At 40.0% G+C, this 22026-nt stretch overlaps 1 protein-coding gene across 5 annotated transcripts in view; it reads left to right on the forward strand.

Moving 5' to 3' along the window:
• Positions 1–22026, forward strand: part of llgl2 (LLGL scribble cell polarity complex component 2) — a 46167-nt gene that overhangs the window by 22684 nt on the left and 1457 nt on the right. For 3 of the 5 annotated variants that reach the window (XM_086270761.1, XM_086270763.1, XM_086270764.1), the window contains exons 2-26: positions 2023–2148; positions 5147–5240; positions 6717–6798; positions 6944–7059; positions 7467–7625; positions 9566–9728; positions 9812–9941; positions 10026–10080; positions 10268–10422; positions 11924–12135; positions 12425–12492; positions 12576–12729; positions 13800–13904; positions 15461–15556; positions 16063–16259; positions 17154–17301; positions 17387–17534; positions 17654–17770; positions 17856–18022; positions 18407–18671; positions 19502–19652; positions 20624–20649; positions 20821–20868; positions 21218–21260; positions 21953–22014. In XM_086270761.1, coding sequence (XP_086126887.1) covers positions 2070–2148; positions 5147–5240; positions 6717–6798; positions 6944–7059; positions 7467–7625; positions 9566–9728; positions 9812–9941; positions 10026–10080; positions 10268–10422; positions 11924–12135; positions 12425–12492; positions 12576–12729; positions 13800–13904; positions 15461–15556; positions 16063–16259; positions 17154–17301; positions 17387–17534; positions 17654–17770; positions 17856–18022; positions 18407–18671; positions 19502–19652; positions 20624–20649; positions 20821–20868; positions 21218–21260; positions 21953–21992 — 3018 coding nt within the window. In that variant the 5' untranslated portion in view covers positions 2023–2069 and the 3' untranslated portion in view covers positions 21993–22014. Of the gene's footprint in view, positions 1–1985; positions 2149–5146; positions 5241–6716; positions 6799–6943; positions 7060–7466; positions 7626–9565; positions 9729–9811; positions 9942–10025; positions 10081–10267; positions 10423–11923; positions 12136–12424; positions 12493–12575; positions 12730–13799; positions 13905–15460; positions 15557–16062; positions 16260–17153; positions 17302–17386; positions 17535–17653; positions 17771–17855; positions 18023–18406; positions 18672–19501; positions 19653–20623; positions 20650–20820; positions 20869–21217; positions 21261–21952; positions 22015–22026 lie in introns of all 5 variants that reach the window. The other 2 variants (XM_086270762.1, XM_086270765.1) reach the window with 2 other exon arrangements.

The raw sequence follows: 22026 nt of genomic DNA on the forward strand, positions 1-22026 counted from the left end.
ACAAGGTTTAAAGGAGGTGTTTAATTGGGTATTGTCTGCTTACTGATGGTAGGAAATAATTTTGAAACTACTAATGATAAGTCCTAAAGGCAGAATATTTAATGACAACTAGAAAAAGTTGCATTTCCTGCGAAAATGCAGTGTGAATGCCGTGTAGTGGAATCTGAAAAAGCAGAAAAAGGAGAACTATCTGCTGAAAACACTGTGTAGAAGCTGAACTCTGCTGAAAAGTGCTTTATTTGAAAGATTACACTGAAGAGCGTCAAGAAAGCAGGGAGAGTGCGAGGAGGGAAGATGTGCGGCAAGAGCCACAGGTCAGATTTGAACCTGCGCCACCTGGTCTCAAGGTGGCTGCTCATCTCACTTTTGAACTTTCTGCTGAAAAGAGCTGAAGAAACAGAAAATTTTGCAGAAAAGAAGTAAAGAAACTGAAAATTCTGCTGAAAACAGACCAAGAAGCAAAGAATTCTGCTGAAAAGATGTAAAGAAGCTGAAGTTTGTGCTGAAAAGAGGTGAAAATTTTGAACTGTCTGCTGAACAGAAAATTTGCCCTGAGCAGGGTACGAACCCGGGACTTCTGGTCTCAAGGCGGCTACTCGTGTCAGTGAGCTAAACTGGTTTTCCGGAAATTGAATCGAGAAGGAGAAACTGACAATTCTGCTAAAATGAGCAGAAGAGCGTGAGATTTGTGCTGATAAGAAGTGAGAAAGCTGAAAATTCTGTTGAAAAGAGGTGAACTTTTTGAACTTTCTGCTGAAAAGAGATGAGGAAACAGAAAATTGTGTTGAAAGAGGTGCAGACACTGAAAATTCCGCTGAAAACAGACCAAAAAGCGAAAATTCTGCTGAAAAGAGGTTTCTGCTCAAAACAGCTAAAAAGGTGCTGAAAAGGGGTGGAAAAAAAACTGAAAATTCTGCTGAAAAGGGGTGAAGGGGTAAAATTTATGTTGAAAAAAGTTTAACTGTGAACTTAAAGAAATGTTGCCATAAGCGGGATTTGAACCCGGGCCTCCCGGTCTGAGAACGGCTGCTCATCTTACTGAGCTAAAACACTGTTCAGCCCGGCAAGCAAAACTGGTGATCACACTGATAATGTGGTCCCATTCAGCAAAATGGGCCAAAAATAGCATAAAAAGCTTAATATCAGAGGGGCCGATGGCGCAATATGGCAGCTTCTGTCAGTCTATCCCAGGGCAGCTGTGGCTACAACTGTAGCTGCCTCCACCAGTGTGTGAATGTGAGAGTGAATGAATAGTGGAATTGTAAAGCGCTTTGAGGGCCCCGAAAAGCGCTATATAAATGCAATCCATCATTATTATTATTATTATTATTATTATTATTATTATTATTATTATATCTCAAAAAGTATAAAAGTTATGAGCACCAAAAGATATAGCTGGCATTAGCAGAAGGTTTTGTGCAACGTTTGTGTGAAGAACCACTTGTAACACACAGCATCTACATTAAATAGCGGTTGTATTATGATTTCACACAAAATCTCAGATGGAGAAGAATGTTTGGTCGCTGAAATGGGACAAATGATGAATACATTTACATTTGAATCCTAATTTCCCAGTGACTTCACAGACAACCAAACATGTAGCCAGGGGCCTTATGACACCCAGGTCTCATGTATTTTGTTTAATAGGTTTCTATAGACATTAGTGAAGCAAAAGTTTTGGTACTCCTAGTAACCCCTTTTTCCTTGAAACTGCTGGTTGTGTATTGATGCAAGAAAAAACATGAGCCACTCTGTACTTTTTTGGAAGGCAGCTGGACTGATTAATGTGGCTGTGTATCTGATGGTGTTATTCATCTCTGAATTGTGGCTGGAGAACACGCTTATGGAAGAAGACATGTTTTGATTGTTTTAAATAAATAGAATATCAATATTTGCTTTTCACTAAGGAATAACAAAGGTGTGAACTAGAGGATTTGTCTAATAACATGCCCTTTTTTCTCCTCTCTGAAACTTTTACTTTCAAGCTGGATCATCTACCTCTATCTCCTGTGTCTCCTCCAGCCAGCAAGTGTCAGCGGGCCTTCTGGCTGCACACCGGTATTGACAGGATGAAAAGGTTCAGGCGGCACGGTCAAGAGTCCCAGAGGGATCGGCTAAAACAGGAACTCTTCGCGTTTAATAAGGCAAGTAAATTAGACCATACCACACAGTTTGCCATCTGTAGTGATGTGGTTCAATGTGAGTGATGAGAAGAAGAAGACAAAAATCATTCAGGAGACTCTGAACTATCTGCAGTCATGATATACATTCAAGTGACCAGGTTACTAAGCAGAAACAGAAAATAAAAGTAACCAGAACAAGATCAAGTAAGCTGTTCACTTTAAATTTATATATTAGTTTCTTTTTCTCGTGATTTTTGTCTGTACACCACCATGGTCCATTTAAATCAAACAACAGAGGCGTGATTGAAGTGCAAGCACTCAGCTTTAATTCAAGGGCTTTAACAAAAATATTGACTTAACTGTTATGGAATACAACCACTTTTATACATGGTTTCCATTTTTAGTACTCTGGTGTTCAGAATGTAATTCCAAAAATTATCATTTTTCAAATACTTAAGAACCTGACTTATCTCAGCTAAGAATATATACATTTCAGACAGAATGTCAAATAATTAATATAAGTGCGGTGCCTTTTAGAATCCATACAAATGTCAAACTTTGAACTCTAACCAGCGTAGGTATCCAGCTTAAGTAACCATAGCGATGTAATTAGGTTGATCCTAACATTAACAATATTATAGCCCTCTGGTTTTTCTAATCCACTAACAATAACCAAGTGACAATGAAGAAGCTTAGTGGAGAAAGCAGTGCCACCTGATTATTTCAGTGCATCTAAACCAGGGGTGTCAAACTTACTGTCTACGATACAATTACATACAACCCGCAGGATCATTTTATATGTCAGTTATTAATGTGGAAGCCGAATCTTCAGCCCTGTTGAGAATCCATGCAGGCAGTGGTGGAACTTTATTTTTGATGGGTACTCCATGTGGCCAATCACATGCAAAGACAGACTGGGATCATACCATTATGTGAAAGAAGGAAGAGGGCGGACGTTCCAAAGACGGCACGTGTAGTGGTGTAGCCAGTTACATGGAGAGACAGGAGAGTCGGATTTAAATGCTAGCAGGTCATTGTGGAGGACAAAAGGTTTCAAACTTGTCCAGGCTTTAAATCGTGTGTGTTCTCTTTAGTGGTAGTAAATGCATAAAAATAGGGCTTTTATTAAAACAGTGAAAAAAATCAAAAAACTCCTCCCTTGAAAAAGACTAAATTTACAGTTCAGTATTGAATATTACATTAAAAAACTGTATACAAAATGTCTTTGAATGGCAGAGATGCAGAAATGTCTGTAGTCATAGGTTTTACAGCTTTTACAGTTATATTTCTACTATCGAAATGTGTTTTGTTTTGGTTTTTTTATGACTACAGTTTTAAAAAATGGTCATATAAAAAAACTGTTAAATATGTAACTTCTTTACACTGTGGGAAAGGAGAGTTTCACTGGTCTGGGCCACTTAAGATCAAAGTGGGCTGTATGTGGCGCATAAACACTGCACTCATTTTACAGATAATTGTAATCATAATGATGACGCACTTTCTGCATAAAAGAAAGTGCGTCTGCAAAAAGACAATAACTAAAACCTAATGCGAAAGAAAAAATGTTTTGACAATATTATTGACAATTTTATTGACGAATAAAAACAAGATGAAGAGAGACGAGGTCCAATCAGAATGAATTGTGTTGTGTACAAAGAAGGGATGATGATCCAGTTAGAAGTTATCTTATGCAAAGTTAGACGTGCACAATTTGATCTGCCGCTGACAGACAAGGTTGGGCGAGCTCCCCGTCTCATGAAAAAACAACAAAATGTCAGAAGAGTAATCATATGGACACATTTCATGTCAAGGAAAGTCAGACACTTTGCAAACCGCGGCGCATAGAGCAACTTTCACCGGTTAAAAACACAACAAACTTTTATACTTTCTATTTTTGTCAAATGAATTGGTCTACAACAATCTTATGATATTTAATCAAATAAAACTAAATTATGACTAAAACAAAATCAAAATTTGCGTCAAAATTAACACTGGAACATTTATGTATACCTTTACATGTCCAATCTGAGATGTTGCTCTCAAACACTCATTCCTCCTGGTCCTCCTGGCGTGTTCACTTTAAATTTACTAAGAATTCTAATACGACTCGCCAGCTTGGCATAAAGACATCTAGCTGCTGTGATAGTGGCTGTTTGTTGGGTGTCATTGTGACAGATTCCCATTATAGCTTGTTCTGTGGCTAAAGATTGCTTCCAGTAAACAACGACACTTAAGGCACTTTGATTTGTGTGCTCCTTCCATTGTTGTAATCTTATTTTAACTTTATCATTTCCTTCCAACATTACTGTGCTGTGTGGATGACCCTAGTAGTTATGAGTAAATGCTTTCTTTTTTTTTTTTTCTTTTTTTTTTTTTTTTAACCCCTCAGCCGTAGAAAGCTGGTTAGGGGTTGTCATTACCCTGCCCGGCAAGTTGGCAGGCGGTGTGGATTGTTGTGAATGCGATAATGCAAGCAGAATTGCAACCATAGGTGTATCTACTAAAGTTAGACCAGTTTGAATCTCAGTGACTCAATGTCATGTTTTGTAAATGTGATAACTCAAAGTACTAAATGTAGCATATGTGACTCAAGTCACGTAGGATATATTTTTACCACTCCCTGCCACCAGTATTTTTACATTTTGTTTTGAGTCAAGTTCTTATTTTTTGCTCTTGCATATACAGACTGATAGCGGCCGCAGCCTGGCAGAGTACGCCAAATGTACAAACATAGTAGTTGGTCATGTCCGTGGGTTCTAGACTTAATTTTCCAGACCAGTAAAACATCCAGTAAAAGCGTGATATATTGGACTGGGGAGCCAGTGAAATAAATATAAATATTAGACACTGCTGCTGACTGTTAAACTCTGATTAAAATCATTAGCTGTGAATTCTGACATTTATTGAGATGTATGAGGGCATTTCTTAAAGCTGGTATTGTTCTGTACACTCTTGTCTCTGTCCTTGGCTCTTTTGTCAAAGTTCTTTCTCACCCTCATCTTTTCACTCTCCTCCTCAGACAGTGGAGCATGGATTCCCCCACCAGCCCAGTGCTCTGGGCTACAGTCCCTCCTTGAAGCTGCTGGCCATTGGCACTCGCTCCGGGGCTATCAAACTGTATCCATCACTCTGTTAAATGTTCAGTTTCTATGCCATATGTTAAAACAAGATCTAGAGTGTAATTAAAGTGGTGGGTGGGTTCGTTTTGAGAGAGGTCAACTTGAGTCTAATAACAGATTAAATGTCATGTTGAGGCTGTCATTTTTAGCATCTACATGGATGTTAAAATCACCCACAATAATTATTTTATCTGAGCTGAGCACTAAATCAGATAAAAAGTCTTGAGAAATCAGACAGAAACTCAGTGTAAGGCCCAGGTGGATGATAGATGATAACTAATAATAACAATAATAATAATAATGTATACTTTATTGATCCCCGTGGGGAAAATCCTCTCTGCATCTAACCTACTCACTCAGTGAAGCAGTGGGCAGCCACTGGGTGCCCAGGGAGTAGTGTGTGGGGACGGTACCTTGCTCAGGGGTACCTCAGGGTACAGAGGATTCGAACCCCCGACCTTCTGATTATGGGGACCACCACTCTACCTAGAGTTATCCCTGCCCTAATAAGACTGTTATTTGAGTTTTTCAGCTGGGGTGGACAAGGCTGAGCATCAGGCTTTCAAATGAATTAAAACTCTGTCTTGGTCTTTGGTTGATTAATAAGCTGGTGTTGAAAATTGCTGCCACACCTCCTCCTCGGCCTGCTTCAAGGTTTCAGATAGAATGACTCATTCATTTAAGCTAACATAATCATCCTGCTGTAACCAGGTTTCTGTAAGGAAGAGTAAGTCAATTTGTTGATCAATTATTAAGTCATGTACTAACAGAGACTTGGAGGAGAGAGACCTAATGTTTAATAATCCACATTTCACTGTTTTACTCGTGGTGCAGATGTGGATGCTGTATGTGGAGTCTCTAATTCAGTGATCTTGGCCTCCAGAGCTGCAAATAGGCTACATATAGTACAAGTAGGATTACTGCTAAAGGAGGCTGAGGAGTAACTAAACATGTGACACAACAAGCAGGAAAGTGTAGGAGGGACAGGTGAAGAGGCCATGCTGCTAGCGAGTCCTTAAAGACACAGTGAGTGAATACTGTGACTATAAATTAGCAAGTGAATACACAGAGTGTGTGCTTTGGATGAAGCATGTGAAGATTACACTATGAAATAAATAAGTTATCTATTAGTTTTTAATTAAATTGCTGCACAAAAACACCACTGTGTGTTGGACCAGGAAGTGATCCTCTACTGCAGAGAGAGGGAACACCAAGTGACAGCGCCACCCAAAGGAGAGAGGAGGTCTAAGTTGTGACTTCTAAAGCAAGAAGATTTCTGGCTCTAATTCTCTGTACATAGTATCTTGGCGTCCCCTCAAACACTGAGATGCCTCCCTGAAATTAGGACTTAAAGTTTTGGATTTCTCTGTGTAAAATAGACCATCTTACTAAATGTGCATTAGCTTAGCTCTTCCCAGTGTGCTAGTATGATTGCAACTATGATAAATGGAGTCTGTGCTTAACCATTGTTCAGATATGGAGCTCCAGGTGTGGAGTTCATGGGGCTACATGATGAGAATGCTGCTGTCACACAGGTGCACTTCATGCCCCACCAGGTAATGTTTGATATAAATCACACAACATAGAATGCTAGCAGAATTTTGTTTTATTGAGCTTGCTTGTACTATAGTGCTGTTCTCAATAGTGTGTATCAGGGAATACATTTTATTATATCTCTGATTATTTGTGACTCTTATTCAGGTTGAGCTGGTTACTTTGCTGGATGACAACAGTTTGCACATGTGGACTCTAAGAGGACACAATGGACTTTCGGAACTTCTTGAAATAGGACGCTTCACGCTGACTGGACCACCTGGGTAAACCACATATTTCCACCTATCATTTTCCTTTCTCCACAGTAACCTTTTTGAGAAATGGCCTATTGGCCAGAGGGGCCAATGGTGCGATATGGCAGCCTCGCTTCTGTCAGTCTGCCCCAGGGCAGCTGTGGCTACAACTGTAGCTGCCTCCACCAGTGTGTGACTGAATAGTGGAATTGTAAAGCGCTTTGGGTGCCTAGAAAAGCGCTATATAAATGCAATCTATTATTATTATTGTTATTATTATTATTATTTGACTTGTTAAGTTAAGTAAAGCCAGATAAAGAAGAGATATGAATATGTAGAATTTGCTTAGTTGTACAGGTCACAGGACATCTACCCATGCCTTTGATCAAAAAGTTGCCAAGTGATGCCACTTTTCTCCTTCCTCCTCCTCCTCTCAGTGCCCCACCAAGCGTGACCAGAGTGACAGCAGTACTGGCCCACTCCTCAGGTGAGCTGCTGCTGTTGGGGACAGAAGGTGGACATGTATTTGTAGTTGAAGTTCCAGGATTCAGAGAGCTGGAAGAGAGGAACATCAGCCTTGACCAAATTGCCAGCAGGTAGGCAAATTAAAACACATGTTACAGACAGTTGCATACTATATGCTGCTAAGGACTATGACAGTTGTTAGTTTCTGCAGCATAGACATAAAAAAAAAAAAAAAAAAAAAAAGTGAAACTGCTAAAGTTACTAGAGGGAGTTTTTTCTGTTTGAAAGCACCTATTGTTGCGTTAGTTTTGTTGTTTTAAAATTTTGTTTTCTGCTAGGAACAAGAAATATCCTTCTCGTCACATAAAATATTGTATTTAGCTGCTGTTTGCACTTGTGGCTGAATGCTGGATAGAGCAGATTGTAGCTCAACTAGGGATGGGTATTGATAAGATTTTCACGATTCCAATTCCATTTTCGATTCTGTTTAACGATTCGATTCTTTATCGATTCTTTTTAAAAAAGGAGAACACTAAGGTCGATTAGCTTAGAACTTTGTTTTATATCTTCTCTTTGAACAAGATAGAAATTTAGGAGTAACATGGCCTTACAAACCCAACAGTGAGATCTTAAGAGATCCAGCCTACGGCTCTTCAATGGGGTGTCACAGGGTCCCCGGGGGAAAAATGTAAAATAATAAAATAAATATTCTTCTGTAGCAATAACAAAGTATAACATAAATTATTCTGTAGCAATTACACAAGAATATCCAGTAATGTCCCTGCCTACAATTAAACACACTTACCGAAAATCGGGGGCATCTGCTGTGGCAAACGGGTGCAAACCTTTTACCACAAACTTAGTCACTGCTCGGTGACATTCGTCTATCCTGGCCTGAAAGGAGATTTTACCGGTAGACTGCAGCGAGAACTGCCAGCATCTGAGCCAGACTCTGTCTGTCTCTCTCATCATGGTCACCTAAATGCACAGTAATGGCAGGTTTTGTAATAAGGCAGATCGCGCTAACATAATATGCACTGTTAGCTGATTATTTACCTGCCGCATTAACGGGAGAGGACGTGCAAACGTTACCGCTGCTGCTGGGTTGAGATTCACGAGTCCGGAGCGGAATTAAAAACACGACATTCAGTTAAGGTCATCACGTGTTTTGTCAGCAAATGCTTTTGCATATTCGTAGTGTTTCCTCCCTTAAATGAAATATCTACTTTTCAAGTTTTGCAAGTTGCCCTGTTGTCATCCGTTCTCGTAAAGTATAACCAAACTTTTGAGCATTTGAGCCGCCATGTTTCCTGCCCGGTAAATGAGGCTCCACAACGTGGTGACGTCATTCGGGGCGACTGGAATCGATAAGGGTATCGTTTGCAAAAATGGCAAACAATTCCAAGGAATTGAAACAGTGGGAGCTGGTTCTCAACAAGAACCGGTTTTCGACACCATCCCTAAGCTCAACACTACAGTTTGTCTGGAAATTTACATTATTCTTTAGTAGGGCTGTGCGATATGACCAAAATCTCATATCCCGATATAAAACCTCTGTCGCCCCGTTTTACCGTCGTTGTTGCTAACGACAACCCATAAAAACAGGCGCTTGTCCGTCCGTAGTGTGGTTATATTAAATATAAGAGAAAGAGAAATGAATATAGCCACTACAGTGACCATCAAAACGATGAACAAATATTGCCGTAAACTGTTTATTTTGCGACACCACGAAACAAACGATAGCGTAAAATGAAACGACAGACGTTTTTATATCGTCATCCGATATATATCGTTATATCGAACAGCCCTATTCTTTAGTCACTTTCAGAGCATGTATTACAGTGGAAATGAGTACTCTGTACATTATAAATATCAGTCTGCTCACTTCAAGTGTTTAAAAAAGTGTTCCTGCTAAACTGCTGTCACACAGTATCAGTGTTGGGGAGTAACATTTTAAAAGTAACCTTCCCAACACTGCACAGTATAATAGAATATATTGCCTGTCATCCCCTGTGCATCAATAATAAGACTGATATTCTCTTGAATTATTTCCTCTGCTTGTTGTGTACAGCGTACCTGATGACTACATCGGTCGCAGAAATCTAGAACACGTTGAGGCCTTACAAGAGAACCCGGTCGATCCAGATCAGGTCATCATTGGCTATGGACGTGGCCTCATGGTCATCTGGGATTTGGAGAAAAAACTTGCCATCCAGCACATTCCTGCCACACAGGTACCTGTCATGTAACGTACGCCTGAACAGAACACCAGCTGCCAGTATATAAACTGACTGAATACTGTGTAATCTATCCATAGCAACTGGAGAGTGTGTGTTGGACTGAGGACGGAAAGTACATTCTGAGTTCACACAGCGATGGAAGCTATTGTCGATGGATGGTGGGGGGGCAGGACACGAACGAGGAAGAGAAATCAGACATTCCTTATGGTAAAGAGGAAGCTCTCCACTGTTTTATTAATCATAAAGTAAAAAGGTTTAGGCCTCATGGTTACTTGTGTTTTATAATTGCAGGACATTTTCCCTGCAAGGCCATTTCTAAAATAGTTCAGCTCCCTACAGAAGAAGGGTAAGATGACGTCATCCACCGGTGAAATAAATCTTTTTGTCAGCTTCCTTCAGTGAAAGTGATGTCGTCACCTTTCTAATATTTAACTTCTCAGATATGTTATGTGAGCCGCTGTTACACATTAATCACTGAACAAATGGAACTGAACTTGAACCTTGTGTGTACGTATGTTTGCGTGTTTGTGTAGGCCTCCATTCCTGCTGTTCAGTGGTGGTATGCCCAGGGCCAGTTATGGGGACAGACACTGTATTACAGTGATCCATGGTAAAAAACACGTGGCCTTGGACTTTACCTCCAGGATCATCGACTTCTTCGTCATTAGAGATGGACCGGAGCACACAGGCAGGCCACACACACCAACAAACTGGCAACAAAATTACAGCACATTTAAATATGGGACTCTTAAAGTATTTGACAGCATTGAAGATCTATGTTCCCCAGTCTCTGATGTTGTTAGGTCCTATAAAGAGTGCACAAACATACTAAATACACAGGGGAACACTGCTTCAGTGTTTAACTTACTTAGACTTTGTTACTTTGTTGCTGTGTAGAAGGACGCAGTTATAATAAGTGAACAAACATTAATGAATACAGTTTAAATGCCAAAACATATTAATCATGATATTGATGTTATTTGGGGGGAATACTCATAAACCAAATGTAGAAAAGACAAATGATGTCAAATCCCCCATTAGAAAAAAATAACACTCAATAACAGTCAAGAGTTTTTGGGCCTATCAGAAAGTGAATGACATCAGTTAATTGCTTTGAACCATGTAGTGCTATTTGTTATGTCACAATTGGCTAAAAAGTGATAACAAGTAACGGTAGGTGATGTAGTTAGTCAGGTAAAAGAATAAACGGCTTTATTTGAAATTAACTGAGCTGAACATGAGATGTGTCAGTCAGTAGGGTTGGAATTTTGCATATGAGCTAGCTTGGTGAGTTAAATATTTGGATAAAAACAACAAAACAGTTTTACAGCACATGATCCTCAGGAGCAGAGGAATCGCTCTTTCTGAGGGAACAAGTAGAGCGTACTCTTATACCAACCAATACTGTACCCAGGTGTTCCCAATCTCTGATCACCTGACCACACCACACACAGACAAAGGCTACGTTCACACTGCGGGCGAAAGCGCATCAAATCTGACTTTTTTGACCCTATGCGACCCATATCCATGTCATATGAATGCTTCCTGGCCATCCAGTGTAGATGTTAGTGAAACTGTTGGGAAGACAACGTTGGAGGAACGTGAACATTTTATTTGTACTGTATAATCTGCAGATTCTGACAGAAATTTCCAACTATCTTTTGAACCACCGCTCCTCTCTAAAACAGCAATAAGGATCATTATTAGGCCATTTGTAAATAACAAAATAACTTTATAACTTAAAGCAAAATTGGGAAACGTAAAGTCCGAAACAAGTCTTTATATTAAGGCCATCGGTCAAACAATACTGTTGCTCTGGGTCTAAACAGCGCGCGTTGTGTGTGACGTCTTCTTTTGCGCATGCGGGTGCTTGAGGGTTCACACTAGAGTGCGTTTGCTGTCACATTTTATTTGTAGTGTGAACGAGCAGACAAAAACATCGGATTTGATCAAAAAATTGGAATTGAGCATCAAGACCTGCAGTGTGAACGTAGCCAAAGACAACTTGCCAGATAAGGCAAGGTTACCACAGTTTGAATTGACACGGGTTTGTGTAAATTTGAACATAACTCTCTTGTGTAATTGTAATTTATTCATCACAGCAGCCCAGAAAAATGAGAGTAGTTTTGACAAGAGACACAAGCGTATCCCAGATCTCAGTTTATTAGCTGCTGTGTATCTTCCTGCAGGAGAGCCCAGTGCCCTGGTTGTCCTGGTGGAGGAGGAGCTGGTAGTTATTGACTTGCAGACTGAGGGCTGGCCCATCATACAGACTCCTTACTTGGTCCCCCTTCATAGTTCAGCCATAACATGCTCACATCATGTCTCCACCATTCCCCTCAAACTGTGGGAGAGGATCTTCGCTGCTGGAAAGCATCAGAATGCACACTACTCAAAAAAGGTAAAAATCTTTGTAAATTGAAAATAATGTCCTGTCATATTTATATTTCTCTGACTGCATGACAGGTTTTCACTTTTTCTGTGAATCTGTAAAAACACAGGCTATACAGTCACCCCATTAAGTGCCAATATTATTACTGATGGGATATGTTACCACTGTATGAGACTCTAAAGAATCCCCTAAAAGGCTGTTCATCATAACTTGAATGGTGCATCTTGAATATAAGATGATGGTTGAGGACATCAAGTTTTCATACTGTTTTCTTACTAATTTTCTTTCTTCGTGTCAGCCGTGGCCAGTAACAGGAGGTCAGAACCTGGCCCCAGATCCTCCACAGAGAGATCTGCTCCTCACGGGGTTAGTACGGTTGCCTTCATTCACATTTATTGAAAGGTCTTTTTGAAGTTGTAAAAATTATTCTAACGCTGCTGTGTATATAGGCATGAGGATGGCACAGTTCGTTTCTGGGATGCATCAGGAGTCTGTCTCTATCCCATGTACAAGCTGAGCACAGCTGGAGTATTCCACACAGATGCTGACCCCAATGACAACATGAACCAAGGGACTGAAGGAGAATGGCCTCCATTTAGAAAGGTATGTTTTTCTAATCTAATCTATAGAAAAGAACATTTTCATTTATATTTTAAGGTGAATATAAAGAAATGTCACGACACTGGGACTTATTTTAAGTATTATTCAGGTATTCTATCACAAATTCCATCAATTAGTTGAGTAATCGAATAATGAGCAATGATAAATATTCAAATAGAAAAAACACAGGTCTTTCCAAATGAGCTGCTCGTTGGTTAGCATTTTATAAATGGCAAGGTTTCCAAGTTTGACCGCATATAACATTTCTCAACAAAACTAGAACTAGAATATTAGAATTCGTGTGTGTGTGTGTGTGTGTGTGTGTGTGTGTGTGTGTGTGTGTGTGTGTGTGTGTGTGTGTGTGTGTGTGTGTGTGTGTGTAATTTTTTATTTTTTTTTTTTAAAGAAAAAGTGTTCTTAAATGCAAAAAAATTATCAATGGGCAATTTTGAATCACTAAAATCAGAATACTTTAATAATTCCTGAGTAAACTATGTATACATAACCCCACTAAGTGCATGTCTTTGGGCTGTGGGAGGAGCGCACTCCACACAGTAAGCTTCTGGCCAGATGGTTATTTAGAACCCAGGACGTGCTTGCTCTGAGGCAACCATGCTAATGAATTTATAATTAATCTTAATTAGCATTAAAATTAACATAATCTTTTACAAGTACTAACCAAGCCCAGCTTGTGGGGATAGGTTAATTGGATAATCCAAATTGCCACTAGGTGTGCATGTGCGAGTGAATGTGAGTGTGAATGGTTGTCTGTCCCTATGTGTTGGCCCTGCGACAGACTGGCGACCTGTCCAGGGTGTACCCTGCCTCTCGCCCTATGACAGCTGGGATAGGCTCCAGCGCCCCCCGCGACCCTGAAAAGGATAAGCGGAAGCGAATGGATGGATGGATGAACAATCTTTTTACATTATTTTACTTTAAATTAACAGCAGTTATTTATTTTAAGATTTATGTAAAAGAGGAATGTTAATCAAGGTCTTGCATAGCAGCATATTAGGCAAAGCTGGAAGTAGAGGTGTTACTCTAAATTTCACCCTTGTCATGTTTCTGTTTAGGTTGGCTGTTTTGACCCCTACAGTGATGACCCAAGGCTCGGCATCCAGAAGATCCATCTCTGCAAATATAGTGGTTATCTGACTGTAGCTGGCACTGCGGGACAGGTGACTATTGAGAATTTTACAACAGACCTATGTCATGTTGGGCTAAGTCATATCTCTGATGTAGAGTAAGTTAAGCACTTAACTTACATCAGTAAGGTAAACTCTTACTTGTCAAGTTAGAGTTAAGTTTTAAGAATTATACTTTGCTAGTAAGTCAGTATATATGACATTATGCACTCCACACTGTATATAAATGCCACTTGTTTTGCACATATTCAACTCTGTATATTTTATATATTTTATTATTATTATTATTATTTTATTTTATTTTTTTACTATTTAATTTGTAAAAATGTGTATACACACACACACACACACACACACACACACACACACGTAGGAAAATATTTAGTATACACATCCAGAAATGCATACACTATTATATATTGTACATATATTTATTAGTTTCAGGTTGGCCATTCTTGTATTTTGCTCGTTTATGTTGTTGTGTTTGCACATCTCTGTTGCTTGTGGGGCTCGCACACAAGAATTTCACTCGCATGTGCTGTGCCAGTGTTGCCTGCACATGTGATGTGACAATAAAAAGTGATTTGATTTGATTTGATGATAAAGCCTGCTCTTGACCTTTGACCTTCTGTAGAAGTTTGAGAGAAATTTAGATTTTTCTGTTGATTCTTACGCCCTCTTGCATATGTAGGCGTAGTAGAGCTTAAGAAGTCAGTTTTTTCACGCTCAGTGTTGAATTTATTTATATTCATAAACACTCTTTTCCCTCAACCAAAGCATCATGCTGCCACCACCATGCTTCAGTGCAGGGATTGTAATGGCTAGTTTCCTCCAGGCATAGTGCTTTGGCTTACAGGCTAAAAAGTTCAATCTTTCTCTTATAAGACCAGAGAATTTTGAGTCCTTTAGGTGCTTTTTGGCAAACTCCAGGTTGGCTGTCATGCTGTGTCATTTGTATCCAGTAAGACTCCCCCATGCTACACAAGCCTACCTTGGAATATATGCAAGAGAAGTGTAACTAAAGCTATACCGGCAGTGTTGAGGAACCAGAAGACAAGAAGGCATAAGTGCACAAGGTATGAGAATATGGGGTTGTTGGAATGCTACTACCAAGGAATCCCAGTGGAAGGGGTTACAGGAAGTGGATGTGGGACCTATGGAATCACACCCAACATCTAGACTAACAGCAAAACAACTAGTAGCTCAGTGTTCAAATAGCTGGAAGAAACTACTCACAACTAGAGATCAACGAGGTACAACACAAATGCTATGCCAAGGGTTGGCCAAAACGTCATTTCAAGGGGGGTGATGTCACCAGGTCCAAGTACAACTTATCATACAATTGTGTGTGTGATAGGATCATGGCTGAACTGGAAAACTGGACCCTCTTTGGCTGATTAACTAAGAGTTCATAAAGTACCTCTTGAAGTTCTACAAGAAGATGTGAATGCAATATTACAGACAATCCTTATTGTCTAAGTTTGAAGGATAAAGACTGTCCGCAGACCGAGTGGGGTGTGTGTGTGTGTGTAGGCCTACGTTGATATCACATTATTGTGATTATTCCCACTGTTATTTTGACTTTGCAGATCCTAATGTTGGAGTTGAATGACGAGGCAGCAGAGCAAACCGTGGAGGCTAAAGTTGTGGATTTGCTGCAAGGTCAAGAAGGATTTCGATGGAAGGTAAAGAACAGAACTGATTACTCGCTATGTTTGTTTATGTTTTTACAGTGACATGCAGCAGCTGTAGACATTATGAAGGACGGATCTGGCCACTGTAACGTGACCCGTATGTTTTAGGTCTCCAACAGAGTTTTCATTCTCTACAGATGCCTCCCCCAAAAAGTGTTTTTGCAGTCTGGCACAAAAATGATTGAATGAAAAATTTAATTAATGCAACTTTGCAACCAAGCTAAGTAGCATTAATAACTAAGAAATCCACCCTCTTGTCTAAATAAGGTCAGTTGTACTTCCAGAAATAAGCAGCAGCCAAAACTCAAAAGTTGAGACTTTGCAGAATCCAGAAACATATACAGCATACAAAAATAGGTGATCTAAAAAGGCTTTAAATGCTGCATTTACAATAATAACTAGCTTACTATGTGTGCTCTGAAGGCTATCATAAAACCTTTCTATTGTTACACCGTCAACTACATATTCCAGCATTTGATAGTCGTCTTCCTTCACAGGGCCACACTCAGCTGGATATCCAGGAAGACCCAGTGATGTTTCCTGCAGGCTTCCAGCCCTTTGCTGTTGTCCAGTGCCAGCCCCCAGCTGTGGTCACTGCTCTCACACTGCACTCAGAGTGGAAGCTGATAGCCTTTGGCACCAGTCATGGGTTTGGGTTATATGACTACCAACAGAAGAACAGTGTCCTGATCAAGTAAGGAGAAGCATTAAGAAAGATGTGAAACATGTGTCTGTACTGTGTTTACAGCTTCCAGGAAATCTGTTTCATGTTAGTGGATGTGTTTTAGCCATCATTTTCTTTCGTAGTACAAAGAAGCAAGTTGGATGTAACCAAGCTTTCAAACTTGCAAAATTTAAAACTGATACAACCATTCGTTTACTACTGGGTAGAAAATTCAATTCAGTTCAGTTCAATTTTATTTATATAGCGTCAAATCACAACAGTCGCCTCAAGGCTGTATATTGTAAGGTAGACCCTACAATAACACATACAGAGAAAAAAAAATCATTTATTGTCTTCTGGAAACGCCACACACCCAGATGGTGGATTCAAACCTTCCTGCTGCGAGGCAACAGTGCCAACCACTACCTGACAAAACCTGATCCAAAACAAATCTAAACCATAATGGCTATCATAATAACAGTTACGCAAACAAACTCAAGACAGTCCATGACAGCGACACACACCTGCCCTCTGTGGCTCTCAGCAGGTCACTCTGACCTGCAGACTCATGCAGCTGGCCTTAGTACTATCTACCACCCACTCCTGAGACTGCATCAGCCCAGATACCACCCAGTGATCCATCAGTTATCACTCATGCATCAGGCCCAGGTCCCAGCTGTCATCCATCATGTTCAAAGGAAATCTTCAGTTTTAACACAGTACAAGTGATATAGGGATATAATATTTACCTAGGTGGATATTCCAACCTAATATATCAGTCACTCATGCTCAAGTCACCGTACATGTTATGAGAAAAACTGTAGCCTTGTTGTGTCTTTGTTTGTTACATTTTAGGAGTAAGCAAAGTATTTGTGCAGCTGTCTGCATATCATATGTGCTCATATTGTGTTTTCAAACTTTTAGGTGCACACTAAACCCCAGCGATCAGCTGGCCATGGAGGGTCCTCTGTCCAGAGTGAAGAGCATAAAGAAATCCCTGCGACAATCCTTTAGACGAATCAGACGTAGCAGAGTCTCTCTAAGAAAACAACATGTTAACACTGCTACTAAGGTAGAATCATAAAAAGGACTCTGCTATCTGTTCCGTGTTTCTCCGTTGTCGCATGTGTTATATATATTGATATCTGCCTAAGCAGCTCCAAGAGGCAAATGCTCGTCTGGAGGCTGAATTGGCAGAGATGGAGCTGGCTCCCGTCCAGAGGAAAATTGAAGCTCGCTCTTCAGACGACTCTTTCACTGGCCTAGTACGGACGCTCTACTTTGCTGACACCTTCCTCTCTGACAGTGAGTTGGCGTGTTAAACGTGTACTATAGTACGTAAACAGCACTTGCTACAGAAATGAATAGTGGGCAGAACTTTGGGTTGTTTCCATTTCCTTACGTTTCTCCTCATTTTCTTGTAGGTTCACATAACACACCCTCCCTATGGGCAGGGACCAATGGTGGCTGTGTGTTTGCCTACATGCTTCGCCTTCCTTCTGTCGAGCATAGAGCAGATGAGCCTGTCACAGCTCAACTATGTAGGTTTAACATTGTGGTGGCCTGATCTCTCAGCTCTGCCCTCCTCTTGTAAAGTTGTCTCTGATTTGCGTCCTTTATTTTCAGCCAAGGAGATTCAGCTGATGCACCGCGCTCCTGTTGTTGGTATTGTGGTGTTAGATGGACATGGGGCTCCTCTCCCTGAGCCCCTGGAGGTGGCTCACGACCTGGCTCGCGCACCTGATATGCAGGGCTCACACCACCTCCTGGTCGTGTCTGAGGAACAGTTTAAGGTTAGACTTGGAGCACTAGGGTTGCAGTGGGTCATTAAGATGTCTTAAAAAGTTAATATCAAAGAAAAGGTGGTCTTAAAATGTCTTGTTTCTTGTAAATTTTTCTAAAAGTATTATGTTTTCAGGTAGTATTTTTAAAGACCTGTAGATTACAGCCCTCAAAAATAACAATTAAATCAGTTACTATTGGTTCATGTCACTTGTTGAGCATTGTTGTGTCTTAGCTTGTTCTATGCTCTAAAGAGAATGCCATTTATGTGGTCTAGGCTCACAATTTTTAATATCGGTACAATTACTGTTATTTATTGAGGTGTAGGATAGAAATATTCAATCCTCTTAAAATTTTGTAAACTCTATTCCAATGCATTTGTTTTGTGTGTTCAGGTTTTCACGCTGCCAAAAGTTAGTGCTAAGATGAAATTAAAGCTGACTGCTGTTGATGGCTCTCGAGTGCGACGGGTAGGCATGGCCTGGTTTGGCAGCAGTCGGACAGAGGACTATGGTGAAAGCGGCTTGTTGGTCCTGACTAATCAGGGCGATGTTCACGTGGTGTCACTGCCACACGTCAAGATGCAGGTACATTACCCCTGCATCCGCCGAGAGGACGTCAGTGGAATCGCTTCTTGTGTTTTCACCAAGCACGGCCAAGGTATAGAGACACCTGCGCACACGTTTCTTCCTCTGTTTTACTGGGGCTCTAAATACATTCTCTTTAGAATACAACATCAACAATACAGATGTGTCTCTAGCTCGACCTTCTAGAAGCAGTTTTCAGAAGTCATGTATGTCTTTGTTCTAGCCTAAAGTCTTTAGCCTTAATAGCCATTTGAAGAGATGGGGATCAGTAACAAGTTGCTGACTTTCCACAAAGAGCTAAAGAAACATGTGACAGTCAGAGAATTCAGAGTTAAAATATGTGTTAGTGTTTTGCAACAGCAATTTCTAAAGCAGCTTTTAAAAAAAATTTAGACACACGCTTCAAAATAACTGCCCAAATAAGGAATGTGAGGTGTTTCAAGATGCCTGTACAACAAGACCTGATTTTAGAACGACTTTGATTTCGCTCGCAGAAAAAGTACTGGCTTCATGGTGCTAAACTGGGGTTACAATTTGTATATTTTGTGATTTGTGTTAGTACATGCCGACAGACTTGTATTGTGGGATAAATTAATCAGATTAAAAGATCCATTTACTGTCAGATTATTATGAAAACTGGATTGTTTCGTTTGTATGTTTGTTGGTTTTAAATGGAAAGAACCCTCATGCCGCTTACATCCATGCTGTTCAGTAACTGCTGCCACGAGTTTTTAGAAGTGAGATTTTCTTCCTAAAATGTGATTTTTGTCATGTTTTTTTGTTGCTGTTGTTGTTCAATGGACAGTCATTTTGCCAGTGCACTTATCTACATTCATAGGTCCCCCCACCCCCACCCCGCTTGCCACTTTCACTAAGCTCCTGTGTGCTGTTGTTCTCCCTCAGGCTTCTACCTGATCTCCCCGTCTGAGTTTGAAAGATTCTCTTTGTCGACCCGCTGTGTTGTGGAGCCTCGTTGTCTGGTGGAGGCTCCACTTCATTCTGGCTGCTCCAACCAACACCAGTCACAGCCAGATGGAGCTTCATCTACTCATAGGTACTCATAGGTTTCCTTGTTTTCATCATGTTGGTGTTTGCTGAATACAAAAGTTTGCTGTAGGGCAATTTAAGCCAGGTTGTTAGATGATGCTGGTAGTTACAACTTCCATGTTAAATGGGAGTAAAATCATTGTAACAATGCCAAATAGTATATAAAAGAGAGTGAAAGATTGTAAAGACTGACCCTGGTGAAGAAATAATAAACATTAGATAGAAATCTCACTGATGTGTGCAGAGTGTGTAGATAGAAAGAAAAGTAAAAATGAAGTTAGCTAAAAAAGGTAGACGCAAGACTGATATTGTGTAACACAGAAGTGCAAATTGCATTTATAAAAAAGAGGAAAAGACACAGCGGTCTGGTCTGGTGGATTTGATGGCCGTCAAAGTGGCTGTCTGACGTTCTGATCCCTGGTTGGTGAAACTCACTCTTGGGACATAGAATGTCCAAAATAATGCGTGAGGCTGAGAGATGCCGACAGTCCTGACTCAGGCGTGCCTCAGCACCTGGAAAAGTAAAACCGCTCAACTAAAGCGCATAGTTGAGTGGTTGCCTCCACCAGTGTGTGAATGTGAGAGTGAATGAATAGTGGGATTGTAAAGTGCTTTGGGTGCCTTGAAAAGTGCTATATAAATCCAATCCATTATTATTATTATTATTCTAACATATTTTGCCTCCTCCTCCCAATGTATAAATCACTAGCTCCAATATAGTCAGTTATGCTGTTTTTGTCTTTTATTTTCTCTTAATGTTTATAAGTGACATCAACCTTCCAGTGACTGTAGATCGAAATCAGCCAGTATGGCTATATCAGCAAAATGTACTCATTTTACTTCCAGTTCATTGTCCCCTTTTAACGAATATTTTAACAGGATATTAATATTACATGTTTTACATATTACAATAATTGATATGTTTTGACATCCCTAAGAATGAGCTGTCATTACTTTCTGTCTTCTCTGTCCTTTCAGAGCCAAACATGATGGTGAGGATGCAGGTAAAACAATTAAAAACAAATAATATCATTGTAAGTAAATGTGCATGTGCCACATGAGTGTGTGTTCTGTGTTCTGTGGTGTTTTATAATTCTGTGCTATGCTAAATGTGCTGTCTGTTTTTACACGTACCTTGTCTATGGCTGACTGTGTTGACATGCCATCTATTGCAGAAAATGCAGCTAAACATGTTATGGAGCATGCTTTGCTGAATGATGAGAGTGAGTACAAAGGCAGGAGAATATCCTGAAATATAGACCTGGAAGGTCAAATAGCATGTCCCTCAGACATTGTAGTTGTTCAAAGGAAATCTGGCTTCAGTTGTAATTGAATTATACGCTACCTTTTTGAGCTGGTCCTGCAGCCTCTTACTCACATTGTCATTTGAAACATCCAAATTACATGTCTCAGAACCATATATAAGCACATGACTGATACAACTTCATTTTTTCCCCAGTGAGCTGGCTTGTTGTGACTGAGCTAACGCTCAAAGTCATGACAAAGTGTGGTGTTGTTAAAAGCAATAGTTGGTTACAGTTGTTTTTTTGTGTTTTGTTTTTTTCTTTTCAGAAGTACTTCAGGAGATCCAGAAGTCACTAGAAGGAGATCAAATGCAAGTATCACAAACACATTCTTTGTAGTTGTACAAAAATTACACAAGGAAAAAAAGATGTTGTGCCATTCTCAGGCTGGAAAAATGACTGCAGTGTGCAGCTAGATCTGCTTGTAAGAAGTGTTTGCAGCGTGCACCTCCGGGGGGGGAAATGTACTGAGCAACTTCAGTCTGTGTTGTTACTGTGATGCTGGTGTTAATCCCAGAACTCTGAATCCATTAATATTTTTCCCAATTAACCTTTAAAAGTAAACTGATGTAATTCTTTGGCTTAAAAAGCTACCAACATTTTTTTCTTGCAGATTTTCACTTGATATGTTACGAGAAAATTGAACTCATTCAACCCAGAAATTCTTCTAACATTTCTCCAATATTAACGACAAACATCACACTGTGCATTTTGACCATACATCTTTACTTCAATCTCAATCATCCAAATCATTTTTGAAAGTCTTGTGGTTTATTTAAATATAACCTTGCAAATCTAAGGCACGGTTCTATGTTCCTTATAGCGAGAAGAGGCTTTTGCCTAGTAAGCCTTGCAAACAAGCTGTATTTGCTCAGTCTTTTTCTAATTGTATCATAAACTTTTAAAATGCTGAGATTATAGCTCTTGGGTTTTTAAAGGTGAACATGAAGTTGGACAATTGTAACCAATCGTGTTAATGGATTCTGTTTTCTGTTTGTCAAAGGTCATTCCTGGAGAATAATGTGAAAAGTGCTGTAGCGTAAGGAGCCTATCTCAACAGCTGAGGTGAGACTTTGT

The sequence above is a fragment of the Aulonocara sp. 'chitande type north' Nkhata Bay genome, linkage group LG18 (assembly GCF_057382095.1).
Source record: "Aulonocara sp. 'chitande type north' Nkhata Bay isolate Kocher_YH1m ecotype deep benthic linkage group LG18, A_spYH_male_GT1.1, whole genome shotgun sequence".
Lineage (NCBI taxonomy): Eukaryota > Metazoa > Chordata > Actinopteri > Cichliformes > Cichlidae > Aulonocara > Aulonocara sp. 'chitande type north' Nkhata Bay.